Raw genomic sequence first — 23982 nt, 5'->3', positions numbered from 1 at the left:
GTTAATTCCAGTCTACAGCAAACATTGAAAGTGCTGTTTTTCCTTCAAGATCCATTTCTGGAGCAAAAAACAAAAACAAAACAAAAAGCAAACAAAAAACCCCCTTACAATCTTGCAGCTTTATTTCACTGCAAAAGTCTCAGATCCTCTTGTAGAAGAATCTCACTTTTCAGCAGAATTCACTCAACATTTGAAATTAAATATGCAGATTAAATTATTTACAATTCACTAATATTTTAGTCATATGACAATTCACTAACTGCTTAGGCATCCAAGTGACCAGAGATATAGTCTTGTTACCCTGGAATATATAGTTCCCACTAAGTGTGTGTGTGTGTATATATATATATATATATATATATATATATATATATATATAAAAAGACTGAAGTAGATCACACCTAATGTTTACCTAAATTATAATACCTGACACTTTAAAATAGTGACATTTTAAATAAATATAAAAATCTAGCTTTAACACAACCCTTAAGAGTTGCATAATTATTATAGCTTTTCCACACACATAAAACCAATTCAAAAGATGCTGGTAATTTGGAGGATGTTGTTTTGTAATACTAGCTTCCTTTACACTACCTCTTGAATGTTCTCTCCTTTTCAGTGTTTTATAGAAGTCTTTTTATTTATGTTGTTTCTTAACTCTTAGCAGCTGGGGTAAGGTTTACTAAATTAAGAATCACTACTAATAGGAAAGACCAAATGGTTATTTTTATTAAGAGTGATTAAACTCAGATTATTATTATTAGTTACATTTTTAATGATTATCCATTAGCCATTAGGTCCAGGGTAGTTCTAGCTTTTGTAAGATACTTCTACCTCCATCTGGCCTCCTCTCTGCCTTCATATAACAAAAGATAGCCCCAACAGCCAAGGAAGTTCAATGGCTACTTGGGTATATATACCCAAGTTAGCCAGCCTGCCAGGACTTCAATAAACAAAGCAGGGAGCAAAACTGGTATGGTACCCTGCCAGCCTTTACCATCAGCCCACAGAGAGGGAAAAAACAAAAAGAGAAGCTAAGCAGAGAGACAGGACCCTAGGTTAATGAGAGTGATCGGACCTGGCAGCTCTATTTGGTGGTTGACCCTGGACACATTAGCCCCATTTCCCTATAATTTCCCCTCATTGCTACCACTAGTGGAAGCATTAATGTAGAGAAGGCATTGATATTGTAACTACCATTCCATATGGCCTTGCTCTGTGCAGGATTAAACAGTGGATAGTCTACATTAGTGCTCCTACCATTGCTACCAGTAGAGGAGCTGTACCATTTGTAGAACCAGTGGGAAACTTTTGGGAAAATGGCTAGTGTAGATGGGTGAAAACATTATTCCCTTAGTGAGCACAGCCCTAAGGCTGTCACTCTAGTAAGTGATAGCCAATTGCTCTTTCCTCCCTAGAAGAGAACTAATCAGCTTTAATTCTCACCTCAAGAGTAAAAGAAGCAATTCTCTTCTATCAATCAAGCAGTGACAGAGAGCAGTTTGTATCTCTACATAGGCTTGTAGAAGAGATTAATATCAGCTATTAGATCTTACTGCTCTTCAAATGTCTATTCCAGCTTTAGTACAAAATTTACAATTAGCATGTGCACTGAGTTTCAGAACCTTGTGTCTCCTAAATGTGAGTTCTTAAAATGCTACGTAAAAAACCAAAAAGGTCTTAGAGACACTGCTTCATTACACAACACTTTTTCATTAAACATAATTGTTTGTTTGGACGGCAATTTGGAAAACAAACCATGATGCAAACAACACTTTAAAAATTAGTATAACAGATAGAAAAAATATTTCTTTACAATATATGAATACATTTTATTAACAAAGAGGAAGTGTGTGGGCTGTGCGTTAATCCAGTAGCGTTTCACTCCAAAGGCCTAGGTCCAAAATTGCCATAAGGTCACTAATTAAATACATTTGGCGATTTTAAATGTATGACCAAATTCTGTTCTGATACATACTACTGCTATTGCACATGCATATCTCAGCAGACTCTGGCATAATTCCTAGTGGATTCTTTGACACATCACACAGTCACTACACCATTTAGTGTAACTTGCAGTCTGCTTAACTGAGGCTCTAAAACTACAATAGGAAAAGGATGTTGCAGGTCAGGATTGAGGGGAATTGGCAGAGCTGTGTAGACTATGCCTGGTTTGTGCCAGAGGTAATCTTGTCTCTATATTTATTCCCAGGCACATTTTGGTTACATTTTCAATATAGATTATTTTAACAAATAAATATAAATAAAATAGTATCGACTCGCTTTAAAGTGAAGACTGAATTCTTGAAGCTAGGAGAAAACATTCTTGATTTTCATAAGGCAAGAGAGGCACAAGTCCTTTTAAACAGATGCTTTATTATATCCACAGACGATAAAATCCCAGTGCTACAGTAAGACATGTAAATACTGAACCTGAAAGAAAACACAAGAGTTAGTGTGAAAATGAGAAAAGGCGAGAATACATTGTTAGTTCTTGTATTGCTCCCTCAGGAAGCAGTATTCCAACAGTTAATTGCAAATACAATGAATTTTTACAAGTTATGGCTATATTCTTTATTTTTTATTTAAGAAAACAAGCTATTCATCTCCAGAGTACAAACACAACTTCAATAGGGAGATGACCACAAAGTGATAAAAGAGAAGAAAGGAAGGAAAGAGGGAGTGAAGGAAAAATGGGCCGGAAAGCTATCAGTAGTATTGAAAAATCCTATCATTGCTTACCATTCCAAATAAGTAAGATCAACATGGCAAGTTATGGTTACAAAATGAGGAAATAAAGATAATATAAATATTAGTAGCAAAGTCCAATATCTTGCAAATGCTATAGTTTTTTAAACCTCACTTATAAAGAGTATATATGATCAATTTAATTTGTTGAAAAGTTTATCCTTTAACAAGTTTGCAATTCTGTCTTTGTGAGCCCTTATCTCCTTCTCACAGTCACCCTCCAAAAAGTAAAGAGTGTTTTACCTTTGTCTTTAATAAGAGTAGTTACGCAATGCTAAGTGATCACACAAACATAAGAACGGCCATACTGGGTCAGACCAATGGTTCATCTAGTCCAGCATCCTGTCTTCAGACAGTGGCCAATGCCAGATGCTTCAAAGGGAATTAACAGAACAGGGCAAATATCAAGTGATCCATCCCCTACGGTCCAGTTCCAGCTTCCGGCCGTCAGAGGCTTAGGAACATCCAGAGCATGAGGATGCATGCCTGACCATCTTGGTTAATAGCCACTGATGGACCTATCCTCAATGAACTTACCTAATTCTTTTTTGAGCCCAGTTACAGTTTTGGCAATGTGTGTTGTGTGAAGTAGTAATTATTTTTCTTTGTTTTAACTGTGCTGCCTATTAATTTCATTGGGTGACCCCCTGGTTCTGTTATGTGAAGGGGTAAATAATACTTCCTTATTTATTTTCTCCACACCATTCATGATTTTATAGATGTCTATCATACCCCCCTCTCCCTCCTTAGTTGTTTCTTTTCCAACCTGAACAGTCCCAGTCTTTTTAATCTCTCCTCATATGGAAGCTGTTCTATTCCCTTAATCGGGTTGCAATCACTTTGGAGGACAGGACTAGAATTCAAAATAACCTTGACAAATTAGAGAACTATTCTGAAATCAACAAGATGAAATTCAATAAAGACAAGTATTAAGTACTTCACTTAGGAAGTGCAATCAAATGCACAACTACAGAATTGACTAGATGGTAGCACTGCTAAAAAGGATCTGGAGGTAACAGAGGTTCACAAATTGAATACGAGTCAACAATGTAATGCAATTGTGAAAAAAAGGCTAATATCATCCTGAGGTATATTAACAGGAATATTGTGTGTAAGATGTGGGAAGTAAATATCCCCACTCTGGTCAGCACTGGTGAGGCCTCAACTGGAGTTCTGTGTCCAATTTGGGTGCTAGGCTTTAGGAAATATGTGTATAAATTGAAGAGTGTCAAAAGGAGAGCAACAAAAATGATAAAAGGTTTAGAAAACCTGACCTATGAGGAAAGATTAAAAAAACTAGGCATGTTTAGTTTTGAGAAAAGAAGACTGAGGGGTGAATTGATAACAGTCTTCAAAAATGTTAAGGGCTGTTGTAAAGAAGACAGTGATCAATTGTTCTCCATGTCCACTGAAGATAGGAAAAGAAGTCATGGGCTTAAGCTGCAGCAAGGGAGATTTAGGTTAGCTATTAGGAAAATTTTGCTAACTATAAGGGGAGTTAAGCTCTGGAATAGGCTTCCAAAGGAGGTTGTGGAATCCCCATCACTGAAAGTTTTCAAGAACATGTTGGAAAAACATCTTCAGGGATGGTTTATGTTTATTTGGCCCTATCTCTGCGCAGGGGGCTGGATCTGATGACCTCTCAAGGTCCCTTCCAGCCTTACATATCTATGAAAGTGTTCTTTACATACAAATGCCCGAAAGCTGAAAAACTTCAGCACAAGACATGTATAAATACACAGGACAGTAATCGTACAAACTGAACTGTTCCAATTAATGGATAAGGTTTCCATTACATCACTAACCACTCTTGACAGTTAATCAGATCATTTCTCTTTTAATGTAAATAAATTTAAGCACGATTCAGCGAGTAAGCATGTGCCTAACTTTAAGCACACAAATAATCCCACTAAAGTTAAAGAGTCTACTCAATGTGCTTAAGTACCTTGCTGAATCAGGCCTTTAATAAGAGAGCTGAACACAACTCTAACATGAGTGCATATATTTGTCAGAATTCCTTACCTGCTAAGTATTTAATATTATCAAGTTTGTGCGATTCCAACATTGTTTTCAGTCCTGCAACTTCTGTGTCTATTTTCCTATCTGTTCGAGTTAGAGCTCGGTCTTGTTGTGCATGCTAGAAACAAAGCAGAGTATTAAGTTATTTGAGCACAATTGAACCTTAAAATAAAACTAAATCTGTTTCCTTTCTGAATTACTTTTTTTGGCTCTCCCTTCACTCTTGCAGATTTAGTACTTTAACAATGTATTAAAAACTAAGAATAAGCCTTTCTCAGGAGGCTTCTGTAGTTATATTCCTCCCTCTAAGAAGTATTACGTAATGTTATATTTCTTAAGAAGCCAGAGGTTTCCCTTAGTACTGAAAATTCATACCACCACATTTAGGTGAACACAACTATAAAACTTACTGCTCTGCTGTAATGTTTTTTAAAAAAGCTTATAAAACATATATTTCCTGAAGGATTTATTACAATGGTGACTTCATATCGAATTTACAATTAGCTGTAAATTCCATCATAAAACCCTATTCATAGGGTTTGTCTTTAAAAATTCATGCTGACTATACTTGACCTACAGCTTTTGTGCCTGATCCTACAATCCTTACTCAAGCAAATTTCCAACAAAGTAAAATGGGAGTTTTGCCAGAATAAATATATAATCTGGCCCCATTTTTATCTCACTCATCTGTCCACTTCCTTCCCAGCACTAGTTAAAGATGCAACATCAGCATTCCCTTCTTTGCTGTTGGTGATTTGTATCACAACTTGAAGAGGTGCAGATGAACAAGGTGCTGAGAAACTGGCAATATAAATGAATGGTGGACATACTGAATATGTACCAGTCTGGGAAAACAAAGGAGCCTGGGCTACTAAGGGATGATCTGGCTTTATTGAGGCTTGATCCTGGCTGATCTTTCTGATAACTTTGTTTCTGAGGAGAAAAGGCATGCCCCTGGAAGCTTAATCAGGGAAATGAGATGGTATCCATTCTCCAGGCCTGCGGGAGCTAATGCTAGGAGCAGAATCTCACTATTCCTGTTGGTTTGGTTTGTAAACATGTCCACCATGGAAAGAACTACCTTGATATAATCTGATCAAGTTTTTGTTTGGTTAGCTCCCACTGTTCTACCATTCGCTTAAGACAACTAAGCAAATCAACATGACTGTTGGGCTTGCCACAGATGTATGTGGCTTTGTTGGGCAGACCCAGGTGTTCCAATTATGGAAGAATTTTCTGGCGTCTCTTTTTAGACTTTCACTTTCTGGTCCATCTTGGCAGTTGATATGAGCCTAGTAGTTCTGCTGTCACCTTCCAAGCGAATAGTTGCAGTTCCCAGAAGGCCCCTTGGGAGGAAGCTGACTATTTCATTTCCTGCTTCCCACAGCTCCAGGAGGTTGATGCTGAGCCGGGATTCCTGGGGAGATCACTTGCCATGACTCATGTCCCATCTAAGCTCTCCTTCCCGAAAGTTGGTGTTGGTTGCCATGCACACTACTGGTGCATCTGCCAAAGCTGTGTCCTTGTGATCACTACTGAAGGGACTGGACATCTGAAGGGACTATCAACACATGGTCCATATGCTGAACCAGGTACCTCCAGGCCTGTTTGGGAAGTTCTGAAGGAGATGAAAGTTGGAGTACTCAACGTACTTTTCCCTTCCTCACAGGCCTTTATCATATGGATCAGCTGAATGCACTAATGTGCTGAGGAATTGCAGCTTGTGTTATGTCAAATTTCTCCTCCGACAGTACCAAAAGACCCAGGTTGGTTTGGAATTCCTAAGGTTGGGTAAGAGAGCTCTTCTGATGATTCACTATGCATCTATTATGTTCCAGGAACTGGATGATTTGGTGAACATGGCAAGCTCATATAATTGCACCTTTGCTAGCAGGTTATCCAGAAAGTGGTAGAACTGGATGCCCTCTTATCTCAGAATAGCAGAAAAATCATTAACTTTGTGAACACCCCAGGGCTGGGCAACAGACTAAAGTACACTGCTTGACTATGATAATTGTTATTCCTGAATGTAAAATATAGGAACCATTAGTGGCAGGAATGTGATTATTCTTGAGATCTATGAAATTTAAGAAATAATTCCCAAGATTTCTTATGCCAGATCTTTAAATCTCCATCCTGAAATGAGTTCTGCACACAGAGAGGTTGAAGATTGACAAGTCCAGTTTTTGGGGTTTTTTTGCTCAAGGAGCGGGCTGACAGTTCAAAGAGGTGAACATCTGAACAAGAGCCATCTGATATAGTTGGCTGGGTACCATTCTACAGCTGAAGCAGCTGAGGATCTACTGTTAGGCTTGGAGTCCCCTACCTTCCTCAAGGTGCTCTCCCAAAGAGTCTCTCTGCCAACACAAACCACACTGGGAGAAGATAGCAAAAACTCCTGAGGAAAGGAATTCTCAGAGAGCTATTGAGGAAATCTCTGTTTCTGAGTACAGAAGGAGAAGACTGGGGAGTCACATTAATGCAGTTGACTAGTTGTACCTGTTGAGGATGCCAACAGACAAATTGCATGTGGAGGGGGGATCAAAGAGGCTAGAGAGAATCCTTTTGTTAGGCTCAGATTTAGAAAGGGTAGAAAAACCCAGCAGTTTCAAGCAGTTTCCATGATAGAGACAATGTCACACACAAAAGTTCTCAAAATAACTCAAACATATAAAATATGATAATTGAATTGAATATTTATATATGTTCAGGGTTTTGAGAACATAAAACTCCATGTGAGCTTTGCTTTCATGTGTTTCACGTTTTCCTGGGGGAATTCTGCTCCCACTGCGTGATGCAAAAGTCACACAGTAATTAATGTTATGCGCAGAATTTCCTTTTCCTCCCACAGAAATGGGCTGCTGAGCTAGGGGGTACTGGACCCAGCAGAGCCCAGCTCACAAATAGACGACACTACCGGGGGAAGGGGAGGGAGCTGGACGGTTCCCAGCAGCTCCTGTTCTCAGCATGCCCTGAAGGAAGGAGGCGGTGTGCAGGAAACTCCGTACTAGCTTGGGACCCAGCATTGGGCTGTTTCTCCCTCTGGATCTCTGGGAGGTAAAGGGTGTGGGTATCTGGGCTGGGGGGTGCCCCGTGGCTGGGATCTGGGGGGTAGGGAGTATGTGCGAGTGTCTGTGCTGGGGAAGGGGGAGGGGCACGCAGGTGGGTTCTGGGGAAAAGGGGCAGAGAAACAGGAACTGAGTTGTCATAGGGGTTTCTTTAATTCTCTACTCCTGGGGGAATTTATTTTGTGTCTGTATTGTTACAGACATAGTTGCTGCCAGGTATTTCGAAATAAATTAATTGAAACTGGCATGATTATGTTGTGTTATTTTGACAAATAAAATACGCAGAATTTTACAATATTGTGCGCAGAATTTTCCCAGGAGTATTCATGTATGTACAGCATTATATTTCAGTTACCTGTGTAGTAATGTCATAGTACTATATATAAGTACACAACAAACTATTTAAAACTAGCTAAAAACTGAGTTTTGTATATTTAGGATACCTGATATATGGACATTTAAATACTACTCATGTTAAAGATTTTTGTGCCTGCTTACAGTACACAAATACAATAAGCCTTATTATATCATTCAACAATCCATTCTTAAATTCTAAATTCTTACCAATGCCACGATTTCTGTCCTTATTTCCAGCAGTTTTTTTTCATTAACTGAATACTGAAGAAAAAAGCAAACAAAAAAAGCATTATTCTCTCTTCTGAATTTCTTCCCAGCTTCACATTAGTACTTTTGCTTAGTTTCCAACATCATTGTTATAATTCATAAGCTGGAATTCAGTGTTCTTCTGTGTTTGCCAACAATATTTAGAGAGTTACCACTGTAGAACAGATGTTGCTCTTTGGAAGAAAAAAAAGTTTAAGCCAAATGTTTCAGCAAATCTCAGAGTTATAAGGGCAGCAGATCTTCTACCAGAAACTGCCCTTTAATTATGGCAATATGTTTGCTGATTGGCAATGGGAAAGGATTGCAGATCTGCATTTAAAAACACACAAGTCTCGTAACTGAGGCTAGATTTAAATATTCTGCTGCGTTCACTTATGCATGTCTTAAAGAGGACAAGGTTAGACTTTAGCCACTTTTCTCACCCCTCTACCCCCCAGTACGAAGTTTTAAAAGATAAAAGCAGATTTAATTGTCATATACAGTTGTTTAATCAGGATTAGATTTGTTCCCCACTTGAAATTTTGGAGTGACAGTGAAAGAAAAGATGGGTAGCCCTTCTTTTAATTTGAAATTAACACTATTAAAAATTATTGTATTTGTCAAATATACTATGTTTATGTCTCGTGGTAATCCATTAACTGGTTTATGAAACCAGAAGGATGCATCACAAATCCACATAATGTTTTTGAGTTCTATCTGCGTCTTTGATTGAACTAACAGATCATATAAAATGGGGGACGGGGGGGGGGAGAATATCACATGTTGCAAAGAAAAAGATTACTGCATGCTTGCAATAACTGAAACACATCAGTATCATTCAAGTTCGGAGAGACTCTGGTGATGGAGAGGGGGACAAAAATACCACAAACAAACATCTTCACTCAATATTTCTTTTTAAACAAGTGCTAAAAGGGCAGATTATCTACATCAGAACCTAATTTAAAAGTGCAATGTTTTTCAATCAAAGTTACAAACCATCATGACAGGAGATTGAACATTACAATAGTAAGTAATAGCTGATCATCACTACCTGGTGCCATGCTCAAAATAACAATTACATTTAAAATGATTCCATAATTTAAGAGTGAAATTATGCACAATACATATTTTAGTAGCTTTAGCTATGTTTAAGGTTGCTAGAACTTCCATTCTAATGGCCCCTTTTTAGTAGTTTATATTTTTTAACTTTTTTGGATGAAATTTTCCAGGTCTGGCCTCTGTTCAAAGTTTTGTTATTGTTTGAAATTATTCAGATATTTTAAAAAAGAATAAAGACAGAGAAATGCACACTTTCAGCAGTAAAGAAGTCAACAACTACTTGTAACAGCTCTAGCACCTAAGTAGATGGGGGACAGAAAACTAAAAGTTGGCAGGGAGATGGCCCGTAGGTTTGATATGTGTTTTCAGTGGTTGAGTAACAATCCATAAAAGTTAAAAGTAAAAGTCCAATAACAATAATATTCTTTTAACGTTTTATGGCATTTCCTAGAATTTTAGAAAGTAATAGAAAAAAATCCATAATGTGGATTAATTTGCTAAGCAGCAAGGGCTGGGCTAATGGAGTAACTGGTAGCAGAAGATAACAGCCTACTACTATGTTGATCAGCACTAGAGGCAGGTGGTGCACAAATTTTATCCAGGAGTTTTACAGATATTTGCTGACAAGAGAATTCTTGGTTCCGGAAGGGAGTCTGCTGCAGTGGTTCTGCCCCTGTCCCCCTCAAACCTATGTCTATCCTCCAACCCTTGTCTCTTACAAGCCCCACTCCTCCTAATGCCCCCACCACCCTGACTCATTCTCTCCTTGGCTCCTGCCTGACCCCCTCACTCTCTGCTCCTTCACATCCCTCAGCTTCTTCCCACCATCCTCTTATTGTCCCTCCCCATCCCCATCTTCTACCCACCCTCTGCCTCTGCTCCTATAAATCCCCCTGCCTGTCCCATCCAATTCCCCCCTCTGGTTCCTGCCGCCTCTCCCCCTCCATCTACCCCCCACATTTCCCAGCTTGTGCTCCCCACATGCCTCCCCTAATACTCCCTGTGCTCCTGTTCAACTCCGACTCCTGGCTCTTATTTCTCACTCTTTCCCCCATGGATACTGTCCCCCTAGCCTTCTGCTTCTCCCCACCCTCTGGCTCCTGCAACCCCCCTTTTCCCTTATCTCTTCCCCATTCTTTAGCCCTCTGCAGTCTAAATCAGGCTGCTCCTCCTCCTCACTGCCTGGGTACCAGCAGGGGGTACACTGAGAGCACAGGGGAGAGGGTCTCCCTGCTCTCAGTTCTGCTGCCACAGTATCCTGGAGCAACATTTGCAAGAAAAGTTCTTCTCAGTCTCTGCAGCACTGGACTAGAGCATTCCCCATATTTTTTTTCATGGGACCAGCATTTTTGACACAAAGACCACCCCTTTGCCAAATTTCAAGTCCCTGCTTCAAAACATGGAGGCACTACAACATCTTAAAAAGTCTTATAAGCATTTGTTAACAGGGCAAAACATTGTATTTTTCCCTAATTTTGTCCACAGAAACCGCTGATCCTATTTTTTTAAAGGAGGAGGTTCACCCTGAGGCAGACACCCAGTATGGAAAAATTCAGCCCAAATGGTTAGTTTGGCAGGGTTACCAGCGAAACAGAGTCTTACAATGTGTTGGGTAATCTTAACTAAAGACATCACTCCTGTGAGGTCTATAAATATATTGAATACTATAGTAAATTTAAGCAAGCTGTAAGATTCATTTGAACTAGTTTTATATAAATTGCCAGGATTTTCAATTCAATTATATGAAAGAGAAAAGATCATTCTATTCTACAATACTCATGGCTCCACCTCTTTCGTTACACAGACTTGAGATATTTTCTTGTGCGATAAGAGCAGGTAAAGCAAACTGCCAGAATGTTCCTGGCAGATGCCCTAGTACCAGCGGTTCCCAAACTGTGGGTTGTGGCCTCAAATGGAGCACGTCATCAGCAGGTGAGATTCTGGTGATCCCTACTACATGGAGGGTGCCATTTTGCTCTGCACAGCATGACCTTGCATGTACCATACATACGAGGTCATGCCGTGTGGAGAATGCTTTTTTGTAGAGCAAAATGGTGTTGTCCATGCGGGGTGACCTCGCATATATGGTGCATGTGAGGTAATGCTGTGCAGAGGACACGCTTTCGCTCTACAAAATGGCATCCTCTATGCTTTCTGGGGTCCTGGCAGGAAATACTTCATTAAAATGGGATTGTGCCAGCAAAAAATTTGGGAACCTCTGCCCTAGTCCTAGGCTCGGAGCAATGAAAAGCTCCCCATTTGCTCATTTCTCAGCAGCCTTAGTTTGCCCATTCAACTCTGAGTCTTTCTGGTTATATTTGTGACTGTCCCTCCCAACTTCTTTGTGTGGGCTTTTGCCCCACATTTCAGTCAGCCTCTCCTCTTCCCAAACTGGATTCTTGGATGCAGCAGAAGGAAACATTGACTAGCTATTGCAATGTCATAACCTAAATAATGCCCTTCTGCTTCCTATCGTATCACTAGAGAAACTTTCCTACCTTGCCTTTAAATGCAGAAGTTGAAACCGGATAAATAATAACTGTAATACAAGTACTGTATATATATTTATATTTTAAACCACATGCAGATGGAATATTAGCTCACCATGCTTTGGAAATATTTTAGGAGTAAAGCCACTGGCTAAGCCTTTACTAATTTAAGTTACCTCGGGTATCTTCCTAGGTAAGTGTGCTTTATTTTTCTCTACAGCTTTTATAGGACTCTGGGCATTCAAGTATAGGTCTCACCTGTGTCCAAGTGCATATGCCAATAATGCTTTCACTAATGCAGAAGAAACAACATCTAGACATAAGCACAGGTTGAAGAGAGGTCACAGAACTTTCACCCAGCCCTTTATTTTGGGTTCTCCTCTTTCCTATTATGTACAAATAAACCTTATTTTGTATGTAGCATAATGTTCTCCATTCACCTGCCTCTTTCCCCATTCTATGCCAGAGTTCTGGCCATGCATGATGTCTGCTGACAACAACTAGCTAGCAAGCAGTCTCCTTGAAAGATACAATGCCCTGTATAACAACAGACTGCACTGGAATACATGACTGTAGTTTATAGTTGTCTACTTCTTCACATAAAGGTTGGGGTTTCATCTAGAAAAGCAATGTAGTCTAGTGCTTTAAGCAAGAGACAGAGTCCAGATTCCTGGGCTCTATTCCTGTCATCTTGGACACATCACAAACTCTTTGTGCCTAAGATAACTGATCTGTAAAATGCATACAATAATGCTTACCTACCCATAGAGATATTGTGAGGCTTGCTATTTAAGTAGTTAAAAGAATTTCAGAGGAAAGGTGCTATGTTAGTGCAAAGCATTACTTTTGCAACATCTGAAAAATCTACGAGTTCAAAAGTTTGAAGGCCTCAGTTTGTTCTTCAACCCAATTCTCTCATGGTGCAGCACAGAGGGCTACCCACAGTACTAAGTCATTGACCCAACCCAGGATAGCTCGTTTGACAACCATTATGAGTACAGGTCTGTCTCATCTTACGCGGGGGTTCCGTTCCGCGGTTAGCGCCTAAAGCGAAAACCGCGTATAGCCAAAACCCCATTGAGTTCAATGGCGGGCGAAATTGCCCGCACTACAGGTATAGTATTAAAATTGTTGTTTTTCTCTCTCTCTCTCTTTTTTTTTTTTGCCGACCGCGTAAAGTTGAAATCGCGCGTAAGATGCGACAGACCTGTAATCACTTTCAAGGGCACATCTACCAGTTTTGAAAGAATAAAGATTAGCAGTATCTAAAGAAAATAAAGCTTACTGCCCAGAGTAATGGTCAATATTATTCCCTCACTACACATCTATGAAATATAAATGTTAAATGTGATGACTAGGGAAAATAAAATCTGTAGAAAAATGTCATTCAAAAAAGACTATTCACGTTAGGCAATATAATTTTCTTTGATCTGCTGAAATACATTTTGGTAACGGCATTTACAGGAGCTTAAAACAGAGTTACATATAATACTCTAAAAGAGAAAAAAACTTGCCAATTTACTGTAACCTTTATTACTCCAGTTTAAGATCATAAAGATTTTCAGTTCTACCAGACACTTGAAAGTCAGAAGTCACTGGATCCATACCAGTTAGGACGAGATAGTGTGAAAATCACTTCAATCAAACTGTTAGCTGACATACTGGCTACGATGTAATTAGTCCCCTATTGGGGCAAGGAGAGGCTTTCAATTTAGGTAATTTAACAAAGTATTTAAACTTAATTTGACTAGATAAATTTACAAAAAAAACATTATTTCCTCATTAATCTTGATATTAAAAACAATGTCAAAATATGATAAAATATTACAAGCGAATGGTGTCATATTATACTACAGCATGTAGTTCACACTATCTTCTGGCCAAAAGACTTCATTGACAACCATGAAAATTACATTCTTGACCAAACAATTTCAAATGGTATTCACATTTTACATACTTCTAGAACAGGGCTAGACAACCTGCGGCACGCAAGCTGATTTTCAGTGGCACTCTCACTGCCTGGGTCCTGGCCACCGGTCCGGGGGGCTCTGCATTTTAATTTAATTTTAAATGAAGCTTCTTAAACATTTTAAAAAGCTTATTTACTTTACATACAACAATAGTTTAGTTATATATTATAGACTTATAGAAAGAGACTTTCTAAAAACGTTAAAATGTATGACTGGCACGCGAAACCTTAAATTAGAGTGAATAAATGAAGACTCGGCACACCACTTCTGAAAGGTTGCCGACCACTGTTCTAGAAGAAATCCATAAAACTTACCAGTTCTTTTACTCTGCTCTTCTCCAGATTGAAGCCTAATTTGTTATCTGCACGAACTTTGATAACTTCGTCCTAGAGAAAAATTATGCAAAATATATCAGGAAATTAAAAAAACCAACAACATTTTCCTTGTTCAGTTCATGAGCTAAGTAACGGAACAAATATATTGTGCCTTCCTACTGCAAACCTCAATAAAAGGACTTTTTTCCTGATAGGCTGCATCAGTTTCACAGTATGTGGGGACCTACTTTGCCCCTTCAATTAATGGAAGATACTCATGACTTCTGGGGTGAATAGGATTTCTGAAAGCCACGACAACTAGCAGCTGCTTTTGAGACTAAAACACTGACATAGCTGATCCAGGACGATGTAACATGTCCATCCAATGAAGCTGAGAACATTTCTTGTGTCCCAGGTACTACAAACTTACACGTTTGGAGGCCAGGTCTGGGTATGTGTAAAATTTTGATGTCCCATAGAGATATACTACTGCTCTAATCCATTCAAGGCAGCATATAAAAATATGCTTGCAAAGAGGACACTAGTAATGGTCATCTCTCTAATAACTGTTCGGCTTAAAAGAAAACTACAGATAACTTAAGACAGCTCATGGAATATTTACTGGAAGTTATATAACAGACATATTATATTTTTAAAACTTTATAGAGCTACTTGTCAATGTTTTACTCGCAGGATAGCAGTAAATGGTTCTGCTGCTTCTCAATGACAGCTACCATTTTACTGCTACTTCCCAGAGGAATTCCAGTCTCCAGACTGTGGGTCATAGATCAAGCTGCTAACCAGTCTAGTGCATAGGATAAATGTGAAGACTGATGAATATTCCAAGAAATTCTATGTATCAGAGACATTCAAGCATTTTTACAAGCTACTATATTAAGCTAATAAAAAACATTTAATTATCTTAGTATGAACACCACTTACAGACTGATTTCTGTTTTAGTAATTTTTAATTCTGCTAAATAACTTTAAAATTAGTGACAGATATTTTACAATTATCAATTCTTAATTATAAAATTTTAAGTTACGATTTTCTTTTAACAAACCTATCTCACATACTGTGTAAATTTCTACTTGTTTTATATAAGAACAAATAAATGATTTTAACCTTGACTGTTACCCAGAATAAATGTTCATTACATGACTAAGGAAAAATGTAACTAAATAATTTAATTTTATGTAAAAACAAATTATGATGACCTCAAACCTCTATAAAAACTACTAATGAAAAGTACCAGTTTTAGGAAGAATGATTTGGGATAGAGATATTAACGTCTACGTAAAAGGAAATAAATATCAAATGCAACTAATTATGATAGATCTAGTCTAAAAAACAGGGATTAATTAGAAATATTTAAAACTATATTTTAGAGTGTTCAAAAGTGCACAATACAAATACACAATCTGAGCCTTATTTTAGACATGATGTAATATTATGGAAATCAAGACAACAGGAAGGGGATGGGGTGATGAAAGCAATAATTACAAGATCACATAGTTACTAAGCCTAGATATGTCAACAGCTTGATGGTTTAGTGGAGAAGCATTAGGAGATCAGCAACCTGGGATTGGAAGGGTGTGTCCTCTCTCCAGCTGAGAGGAGCAAAGTAGGGAAGAGTGGTGAATAGGAACCCTGAGACTACGTCCTCAGGGGGCAACCATTTTTCCTAAGTCTGGCTTCATTAACACTGGGAACAATGGGAAGTAGTGTCCATTTTGAAAAAGGGCATTTTTTTTTTTATTAAGGGCATCCCGTAGCTTCACACCCATTGAAAATTGGAGACAGCAATCATTTTGAAAGAGGCCAGTTAGTAATGAAATTCTCTGAAGGAGAAAAATTTTCATAGCATCTTCTGAAGCAGCATCAGCTGTCAGTTAAGAAGAACAGCACTAAAAGGACCATTAACCCTGAAAAAACAAACAAACAAAAAAACCTTTTCATGTAGTCTGTATACTCAACTTCACTAAAATTTAATTATATGGGAAGTTTGAAGAGAGTTTTCATTTTTCTGTTATTACAATCATTTGGATAAAAACATGGTCTGGCACATGGCGTTAAATTTAGTAAAAAAATGATTTTTAAATTAAAATTAACTCAAATAAACCAATTTACTTGCAGATTCTCAGAAAACCAATTCTGTGCCCAAAGCGTAAATGCTGTAAATTTGGGGATGATGTCACGCATTTTCATAGGTAACAAAGTAGCCTTAAGAGCAGAACTCAATTCAGCCTTAACTAGGGTGACCAGATGTCCCGATTTTATAGGGACAGTCCCGATTTTTGGGTCTTTTTCTTATATAGGCTGCCCCCTGTCCCGATTTTTCACATTTGCTGTCTGGTCACTTTAGCCTTAACCATGGAACTGCAACTGACACTTTCTTAATTCAATCAATGAAATGCAGATAAAGGAAAACAGCTAAGACAGTGAAAAATAAATCCGATTTAAAACATATTTTTAGGTTTTAATAGTGTCAGGTACCACTAAGAATACATACATGAAGCTGCCTTTGCTGCAGTCTCCAGGATTTGGAGATTTCAGTCCCCCATACAAGGTACCTGCAGCACAACAACTAAGCACTTTAGTAGCAGAGATGAGTAAAAACCTTTTAAAAGCGAACAAGATAGATATTTAAAATGGCTCTCTAAATTCTTCATGTTCATTATAGTCATATTGTATCTAAGTAGTAATATAAATAATGTATCTTACCATTACTTGCTTCTTTAGCTGCTGGAGTTCAAGTTTTATTTTCTAAAAAAAAAAAAAAAAAAAAAATAGAAGTACATATAAATAAAAGTCCTAAGAGTACTGGTGAATCTGCATTACAGCTACTAGCACTGTATTAATGATCAATAAACTATGAATATTTCTAATTTCCTTTTCATTTTATAGATTGTCTAGTCCTAGCAAATGTGAGACAGGTTACAGTATCAATTAGTTATTTCTGCAAAAACACTTTTTAAGAAGCATGTGTATCTACAGCTTCTTTCTGCTATTAACACTCCAGAATTGTTTTTTTAAGGGTTCCAGTTTAATAAATTGTACGGCTGTCAAGCAATTAAAAAAGTTAATTGCGATTAAGTGCACTGTTAAACAATAATAGAATATCATTTATTTAAATAGTTTTGGCTGCTTTCTACATTTTCAAACATATTGATTTCAATTACAACACAGAATACAAAGTGTACAGTGCTTACTTTATTTTTTATTACAAGTATTTGCACTGTAAAATAAGAAATAGTATTTCAATTCACCTAATACAAGTATACTGTACGGCAATCTCTATCATGAAAGTTGAATTTACAAATGTAGAATTATGTACAAAAAAACTGCATTCAAAAATAAAACAACGTAAAATTTTAGAGCCTGTAAGTCCACTCAGTCCTATTTTTTGTTCAGCCAATCGCTCAGACAAACAAGTTTGTTTACATTTGCAGGAAGTAATGGTGCCCACTTCTTGTTTCCAATGTCACCTGAAAATGAGAACAGGCATTCTCGTGGCACTGTTGTAGCCGGAATTGCAAGGTATTTACTAATACCAATGCTAAACATTCATATGCCCCTTCATGCTTCAGCCACCATTCCAGAGGATATGATTCCATGCTGATGACACTTGTTAAAAAAATAATGCATTAATTAAATTTAGGACAACTCCTTGGGGGAAGAATTGTATATCCCCTGCTCTGTTTTACCCGCATTCTGCCATATATTTCATGTTATAGCAGTCTAGCATGATGACCCAGCCCATGTTGTTCATTTTAAGAACACTTTCACTGCAGATTTCACAAAACAGAAAGAAGGTACCAATGTGAGATTTCTAAAGATAGCTACAGCACTCGATCCAAGGTTTAAGAATCTTAAGTGCCTTCCAAAATCTGAGAGGGACGAGGTGCGGAGCATGCTTTCAGAAGACTTAAAAGAGCAACACTCCAGTGCGGAAACTACAGAACCCGAACCACCAAAAAAGAAAATCAACCTTCTGCTGGTGGCATCTGACTCAGAAAATAATAATGAACATGCGTCAGTCTGCACTGCTTTGGATTTTATCGAGCAGAACTTGTCATCAGCATGGACAAATGCCCCCTGGAATGGTGTTGAAGCATGAAGTAATATATGAATCTTTAGCGCATCTGGCACGTAAATATCTTGCGACACTGGCTACAACAGTGCCATGAGTACACCTGTTCTCACTTTCAGGTGACATTGTAAACAAGAGGGCAGCATTATCTCCTGAAAATGTAAACAACTTGTTTGTCTTAGCGATTGGTTGAACAAAAGTAGGACTCAGTGGACTCGTAGGCTCTGATGTTTTACATTGTTTTGTTTTTGAGTGCAGTTATATAACAAAAAAACTCTACATTTGTAAATTGCACTTTCACGACAAAGATTGCACTACAGTACTTGTACAAGCCGAATTGAAAAATACAATTTCTTTTGTTTATAATTTTTACTGTGCAAATATTTGTAATCAAAAATAATGTACACTGAATACAATATATATGAAAGTAGAAAAACATCCAAAATATTTAATACATTTCAATTGGTATTCTATTGTTTAACAGTGCAATTAAAACTGCGATTAATCACGATTAATTTTTTTTGAGTTAATTGTGTGAGTTAACTGCGATTAATCAACAGCCCTAATAAATTGTGTTTCCAATTTATGTATGTTAAACACAGTTCAGAAGCACCTTAAGTTAACAGTCCCATTATTTTTTCCTTGTTCATTCCCTCTAAATATATGAGATTAAGGACAAACAAATCTTCCCTTCTCAACAGCCAACAGAACATCTTCTATTTTGTTTCCTTTAATTGTGACCTTTGGCATAATTGTTAACAACCTACCATGCTCTACAAGGTTTCTTTCAACATCTTTTTGCTCGCTGTAAATTTGTTAAACCGCATCTGCCAACCAGATGGTAAAGATTCCTCCTCTTCAGCAGACTAATTTCACTCCTTTGGGCTGACTGACAGGGTCCCTATACAGCAAAAGGATATGCTCAGCTTCTAGGAAGAGGAGCAATGGATATCTGAAATATGCCAGGAGCGTTTTAATTCTGTCCCCAAAGGAGCCTAAAAATCTTATAAGACATGGATTCAACTATGGATTGTATAGCTACTACTGGATCAAATTTTTTAATGCTGTAAATGATTAATTATATTATATTACTACTTCTTCAGGTTACTGGGAGCTCTGCAAGCAAATCTCCACACTTGGTACTATGATTCCTCTACTCTTGGCTTTCCCTCCCCTCCTCCCAACACAGAGAAGTTTTAAAACACAATAACAAAGCTTGATGCATGGCTTTCCTCTAAGCTATGTGTTCTCAACCTGGGGCTCATGACCACCTTCCCTTACTTTATGGCAAATTGGGAGGGGCATCTCAAAGATTTTTTTCTGTTGTAACATGAAGTCATGGTATGGAAAAAGTTGAGAACCACTTCTCTATGCGGTATACAAAAAAACAGTGCTACTGTAGTTTGCATATGTGTTTTTTACCTCATTTTCAGCTCGAAGTGCTGAAAATTCACTCTTTTCTAAAATAATCATATCCTTTTTCACACCACCAATATGAGACATTATTTGCTGAAGAGTGATTTCCTTTGAAAGAAGAAAGAAAAATTCAGCTCATACCATAACAATTGCAACATCCTAAAAAAGTTCTCACTTGTGTACAAATATAGTATTTAAAACGCTATTATTTCAGTGTCTGTGTCACTTAATTGAGACTTGGGATCCAGCCATCTTAGACTGACCAGCCATATCATCCTGGATATGGAACACACATTTTTTAAATGAATGTGGTAACATAAGATGGCTAATTTAAGCTCAGAAGCTAGCTAAATTTTAGAGCTAGCACAAAACTCTAGCTATTTCTGAAACATCTACAGGTTGGTGGAATTGTAATATCACTGGTAGTTCCTCTCTTCACATTTTCTGCTTTTCTTTCTCTTCCTGCTGCAGCTGTATGTGTGGTGTTGTAACATTAAAGCAACAAGTGGCTCCAGTGATGCAAAGAGCTGGAGAGGATATGGGGAAAGAAGTGCATTCAGACCATATCAGTCATATTGCACCTGCCAGCCGTAATGTCTGCAGACTAATGAATACATGTAATACTACATACTGTACCAAGTCAAATAAGAGAGGGCATTTTATTGTAGGCGTGTACTTAACCTAGAATACGAATAAGAACTTGCGACAAACTGCTCTTTTCCTCTTACAATAAAATAAAAAAAGATGCATACAACAGCATATGAAGACAGCACTTCAATAAAATGTTCTTTCCTACTTCAGCCAAATTCAAGATACCAGTTTCAAGAATGCTTACTTCAACACTCCAGAGAATGCAATTTAGGTGCTGCAAATACTCAGGAGTGCTCAACAGGTCCATTAGTCACACCAATACAAAGCAATGATAACTTGTGTTTTTCTTTTTTTTATTGTTACAGCCAATGATGACCATCAACTGGCTCTGGTTATGAAGACGTGTCAATAGCAGTAGTACTTCAAAGTTTAATCTAAGTGAAATATTAAACAATGCCTAAATCCTGATGTCTTCTCTGTGTTTATTTTAAATAAGCAGTATTATCTTATACATATTTTCAATTTCACTGAGGACAGCAAACAGGACAGAGAACACAAAAAGTGGAGAAAGGTGGCCTGCTCCCACCTGTTTTACCCTATCTTTCATCCTCTCCAGTTCTTTCTGTAATTGTAGGCATTTTTCTATAACTATACTAACATTAGTTTTTACACCATCCAGGTAGTAATGGAGATAATATTTTCCCCCATGCTATATATGAGGATGCTAAGGAAGAGAGGCTATATGACATGACCAAGGCCACAGAGGAAGTCAGCATTAGAGCCATAATTAGAACACAAAAATTCCTTGCTCTCAGACATTCATATAATTTACTAGAACAAACTTTCTTATGCTATTGAGTCACCCCTTGTGACCAAAGGCTAGAGATGAGCTAGCTTCTATAAGCCATTTGCTGGTGGCTGGGAGGGTGCTTTGAGCAACCCCAGCACTACTGAGCTACTTCCAGCTGCAAATAGGTCTGGGGTCTTCCCAGAACCTCCCTCCAAAAAAATTCAAGACACATAGAGCTGCCCTGGGTAGCTGTGGAGGACATCAAGAATAATCCATGAGTTTCAGGAAATAATCATAGTGACAAATAATCATATCCTGTATATGATGGAAAACACTTCAAGGCAGGGGGTACTACCGCACCTCCAACAACACTGATTCAGGGTCTATTTGAACAGGTACTGGAGGACTTCTTGTCCAAATTTAGCATGGTTTCTAGATTGCTGAGAGACTGCTTAGCAAGAAGCAAAAGCGTGACATGATGACCAGGTTGCCACCTTGCAAATGTGCATGTTAGCCAGAAATGTCACAGAAGTTGCTTGAGATCTAGTCAATGTCTCAGTACTCTATGTGGGGCTAGCCAACTCATAACGCAGGTGAATACAACTGGATATCCATGACCAACTCCTTTGCGTGGAAACAGAACTGCCTTTCATTCTGACTGCAAAAGCAATAAACAATTTAAACAAAGAATGGAAAAGTTTAGTCTGTTCTAGATAAAATACTACAGCTCTTCTGAGATCTAGGGTGTGCAATCTCTCCTCTCCCTTATTACGGTGAGGCTTTGGGAAGAAGGTTGGTAAGAAAACTGCTTGGTTGATCTGAAAAGTGGAGACCATAAATGGAGAATCTGATACTAGTGCTTTCAACTCTCCCAGCTGATGTAATGGCTACTAAAAACACTACCTTCACTGAAAGGTGCAACAGAAAGCAGGACACTAATGGCTCAAAGGGGGGACCCATCAGCTTTGTTAAAGACTAGATTCAGGCTCCATGGTAGAACAGCCTGTCCAAACCCTTTAAAAATCTTATAGTCATCGGTTTGGAAAAAAGGGAGTGGTTATCCACATGAGGGTGGAATGCCGATACAACCACTAGGTGTAATGTGATTGAGCTAATTGCCAATCCTTGATATTTCAGATATAAAAGATCTATTCAGCATAGGCTGGACTAAGCAAGAATAGGGGAGATCCCTTTCAGCTTCAACCAGACGGAAAACCTCTCCCATTTAGCAAGATAAATTGTCCTAGTTGATGGTTTTCTACTACTATTCAGCAGTACCTCCTGCATCTCTCTAGAGTAGGACACCTCCACTGAAGTTAACCACGAAGTCTCCAGGCTTTCAGGTGAAGGGCCTGAAGATTGGGGTGGAGGAGGCAACCATACTTCTGAGAAATCAGGTCTGTATGAAGTGGGAGTAATAGTGAGGGACTGATTGGGAGGTCCAAGAGATGTGAAAACCAATGTTGAGGGGCCATGCCAAGGCAATCGCTGTGAGACAGGCCTTATCCTGGTTGGCTGTGTACGGAACTTTGGAACAAGAGAGAGAGAGGGAGAAAAGCGTACAGCAGACCCTCTGACCCAGCAGTAGAAAAGCATCTGTTAATGAACTCAGCTCAGTTCTGCTCTGAAGCAGAACGGATGAAATTTTGTGTTGTGCTTTGTTGCAAAGGGATCCATTTGGGGAATTCCCCAGAGCTGGAAAATGGACCTTGTTACATCTGGGCAAAGGGACTACACATGGTGATTATTAAAAAACCTGCTCAGGTGATCTGCTAGCATATTCCAAATCCTCAGGAGGTGGGCTGTTTTTGGAAGCATAAAGGTGTCGTTGCAGAAGTCCTAGAGGAGTATTGCTTCCCAACAAAGTAGTGGAGATGGGGCTAGGGTGACCAGATATCTCGATTTTATAGGGACAGTCCCAATTTTTGGGTCTTTTTCTTATATAGGCTCCTATTACCCCCCACCCCTGTCCCGATTTTTCACATTTGCTGGTCACCCTAGATGGGGCTCCCCCCCCATTTGTTTATATAAAACATGGCGGTCGTATTGTTGGTTGGCACCAATATTCCCCTTCCCCTAATGAGAGGAAGGAATGTCATACAAGGTAAGCAAAACTCCTTGATGTTTACATGTAGGCTGAGATCTTGGGGAGCCCCCGCCCCAGCCCAGGTCTGACTAAAGTAAGAGATTGTTGAGGCGGGGTGAAAGGAACTTCCTTGCAGATGTTGATTGGGTCTTTCTACCAATCTAGGGAAGATAAGACGTGACTTGGTATGTGCATTAACATATCTATGTGGTGCTTTTTTAAAGAATACACCTCTGCCAACCAGCCTTGAAGGAGTCTGAGACACAGTCTGAAGTACTGGACCACATAAGTGAACTCTGCCTTGTGCCTAAACTTCCACCCCGGGGTGAGAGGATAAGCCCTTAAATCCAGAATGAGGTTCTGCATTGCCTGAAACCTTGTTTGCGATAGTAAGGTCCTGGCTGCTGTAGAGTCCACGACTTCACTCCAATGAATTCTGTACCAGATAGGACTGACTTTTCTGAGTTGATCAGTAGGCCAAGTGCATTGAAGGTGGATCAGATTATGCTTATACTGGATAGCATCTGCGACCTGGATTGACCTCTCATCAGGCAGTCATCCAAGTAAGGGACTATATGACCACGACCTCCAGAGGAAAGCTTCTTCTACTGCCATGCACTTTGAAAAACAAGTGGTGCAGCCAAGAGACTAAAGGGAACCATTGTAAACTAAGGGCTGGTCTACACTGTGGGGGGGGGGGGGGGGGATCGATCTAAGATATGCAACTTCAGCTAC

At 38.7% G+C, this 23982-nt stretch overlaps 1 protein-coding gene across 1 annotated transcript in view; it reads right to left on the bottom strand.

Moving 5' to 3' along the window:
* Positions 1-383: 383 nt before the first annotated feature.
* MCUR1 (mitochondrial calcium uniporter regulator 1) overlaps positions 384-23982 on the bottom strand; it is a 33445-nt gene continuing 9846 nt past the window's right edge. Inside the window, exons 5-10 of the mRNA XM_029913980.1 lie at positions 19787-19888; positions 16996-17037; positions 14271-14342; positions 8400-8453; positions 4771-4885; positions 384-2433 (exon numbers count right to left, since the gene is read on the bottom strand). Coding sequence (XP_029769840.1) covers positions 2378-2433; positions 4771-4885; positions 8400-8453; positions 14271-14342; positions 16996-17037; positions 19787-19888 — 441 coding nt within the window. The 3' untranslated portion in view covers positions 384-2377. The remainder of the gene's footprint in view (positions 2434-4770; positions 4886-8399; positions 8454-14270; positions 14343-16995; positions 17038-19786; positions 19889-23982) is intronic.

This window comes from Terrapene carolina, unplaced genomic scaffold, assembly GCF_002925995.2.
Source record: "Terrapene carolina triunguis isolate 2854851 unplaced genomic scaffold, T_m_triunguis-2.0 Scaffold58, whole genome shotgun sequence".
Lineage (NCBI taxonomy): Eukaryota > Metazoa > Chordata > Testudines > Emydidae > Terrapene > Terrapene triunguis.
Note: the sequence above shows the minus strand (reverse complement) of the source record. Positions and strands in the feature narration are given on the sequence as shown.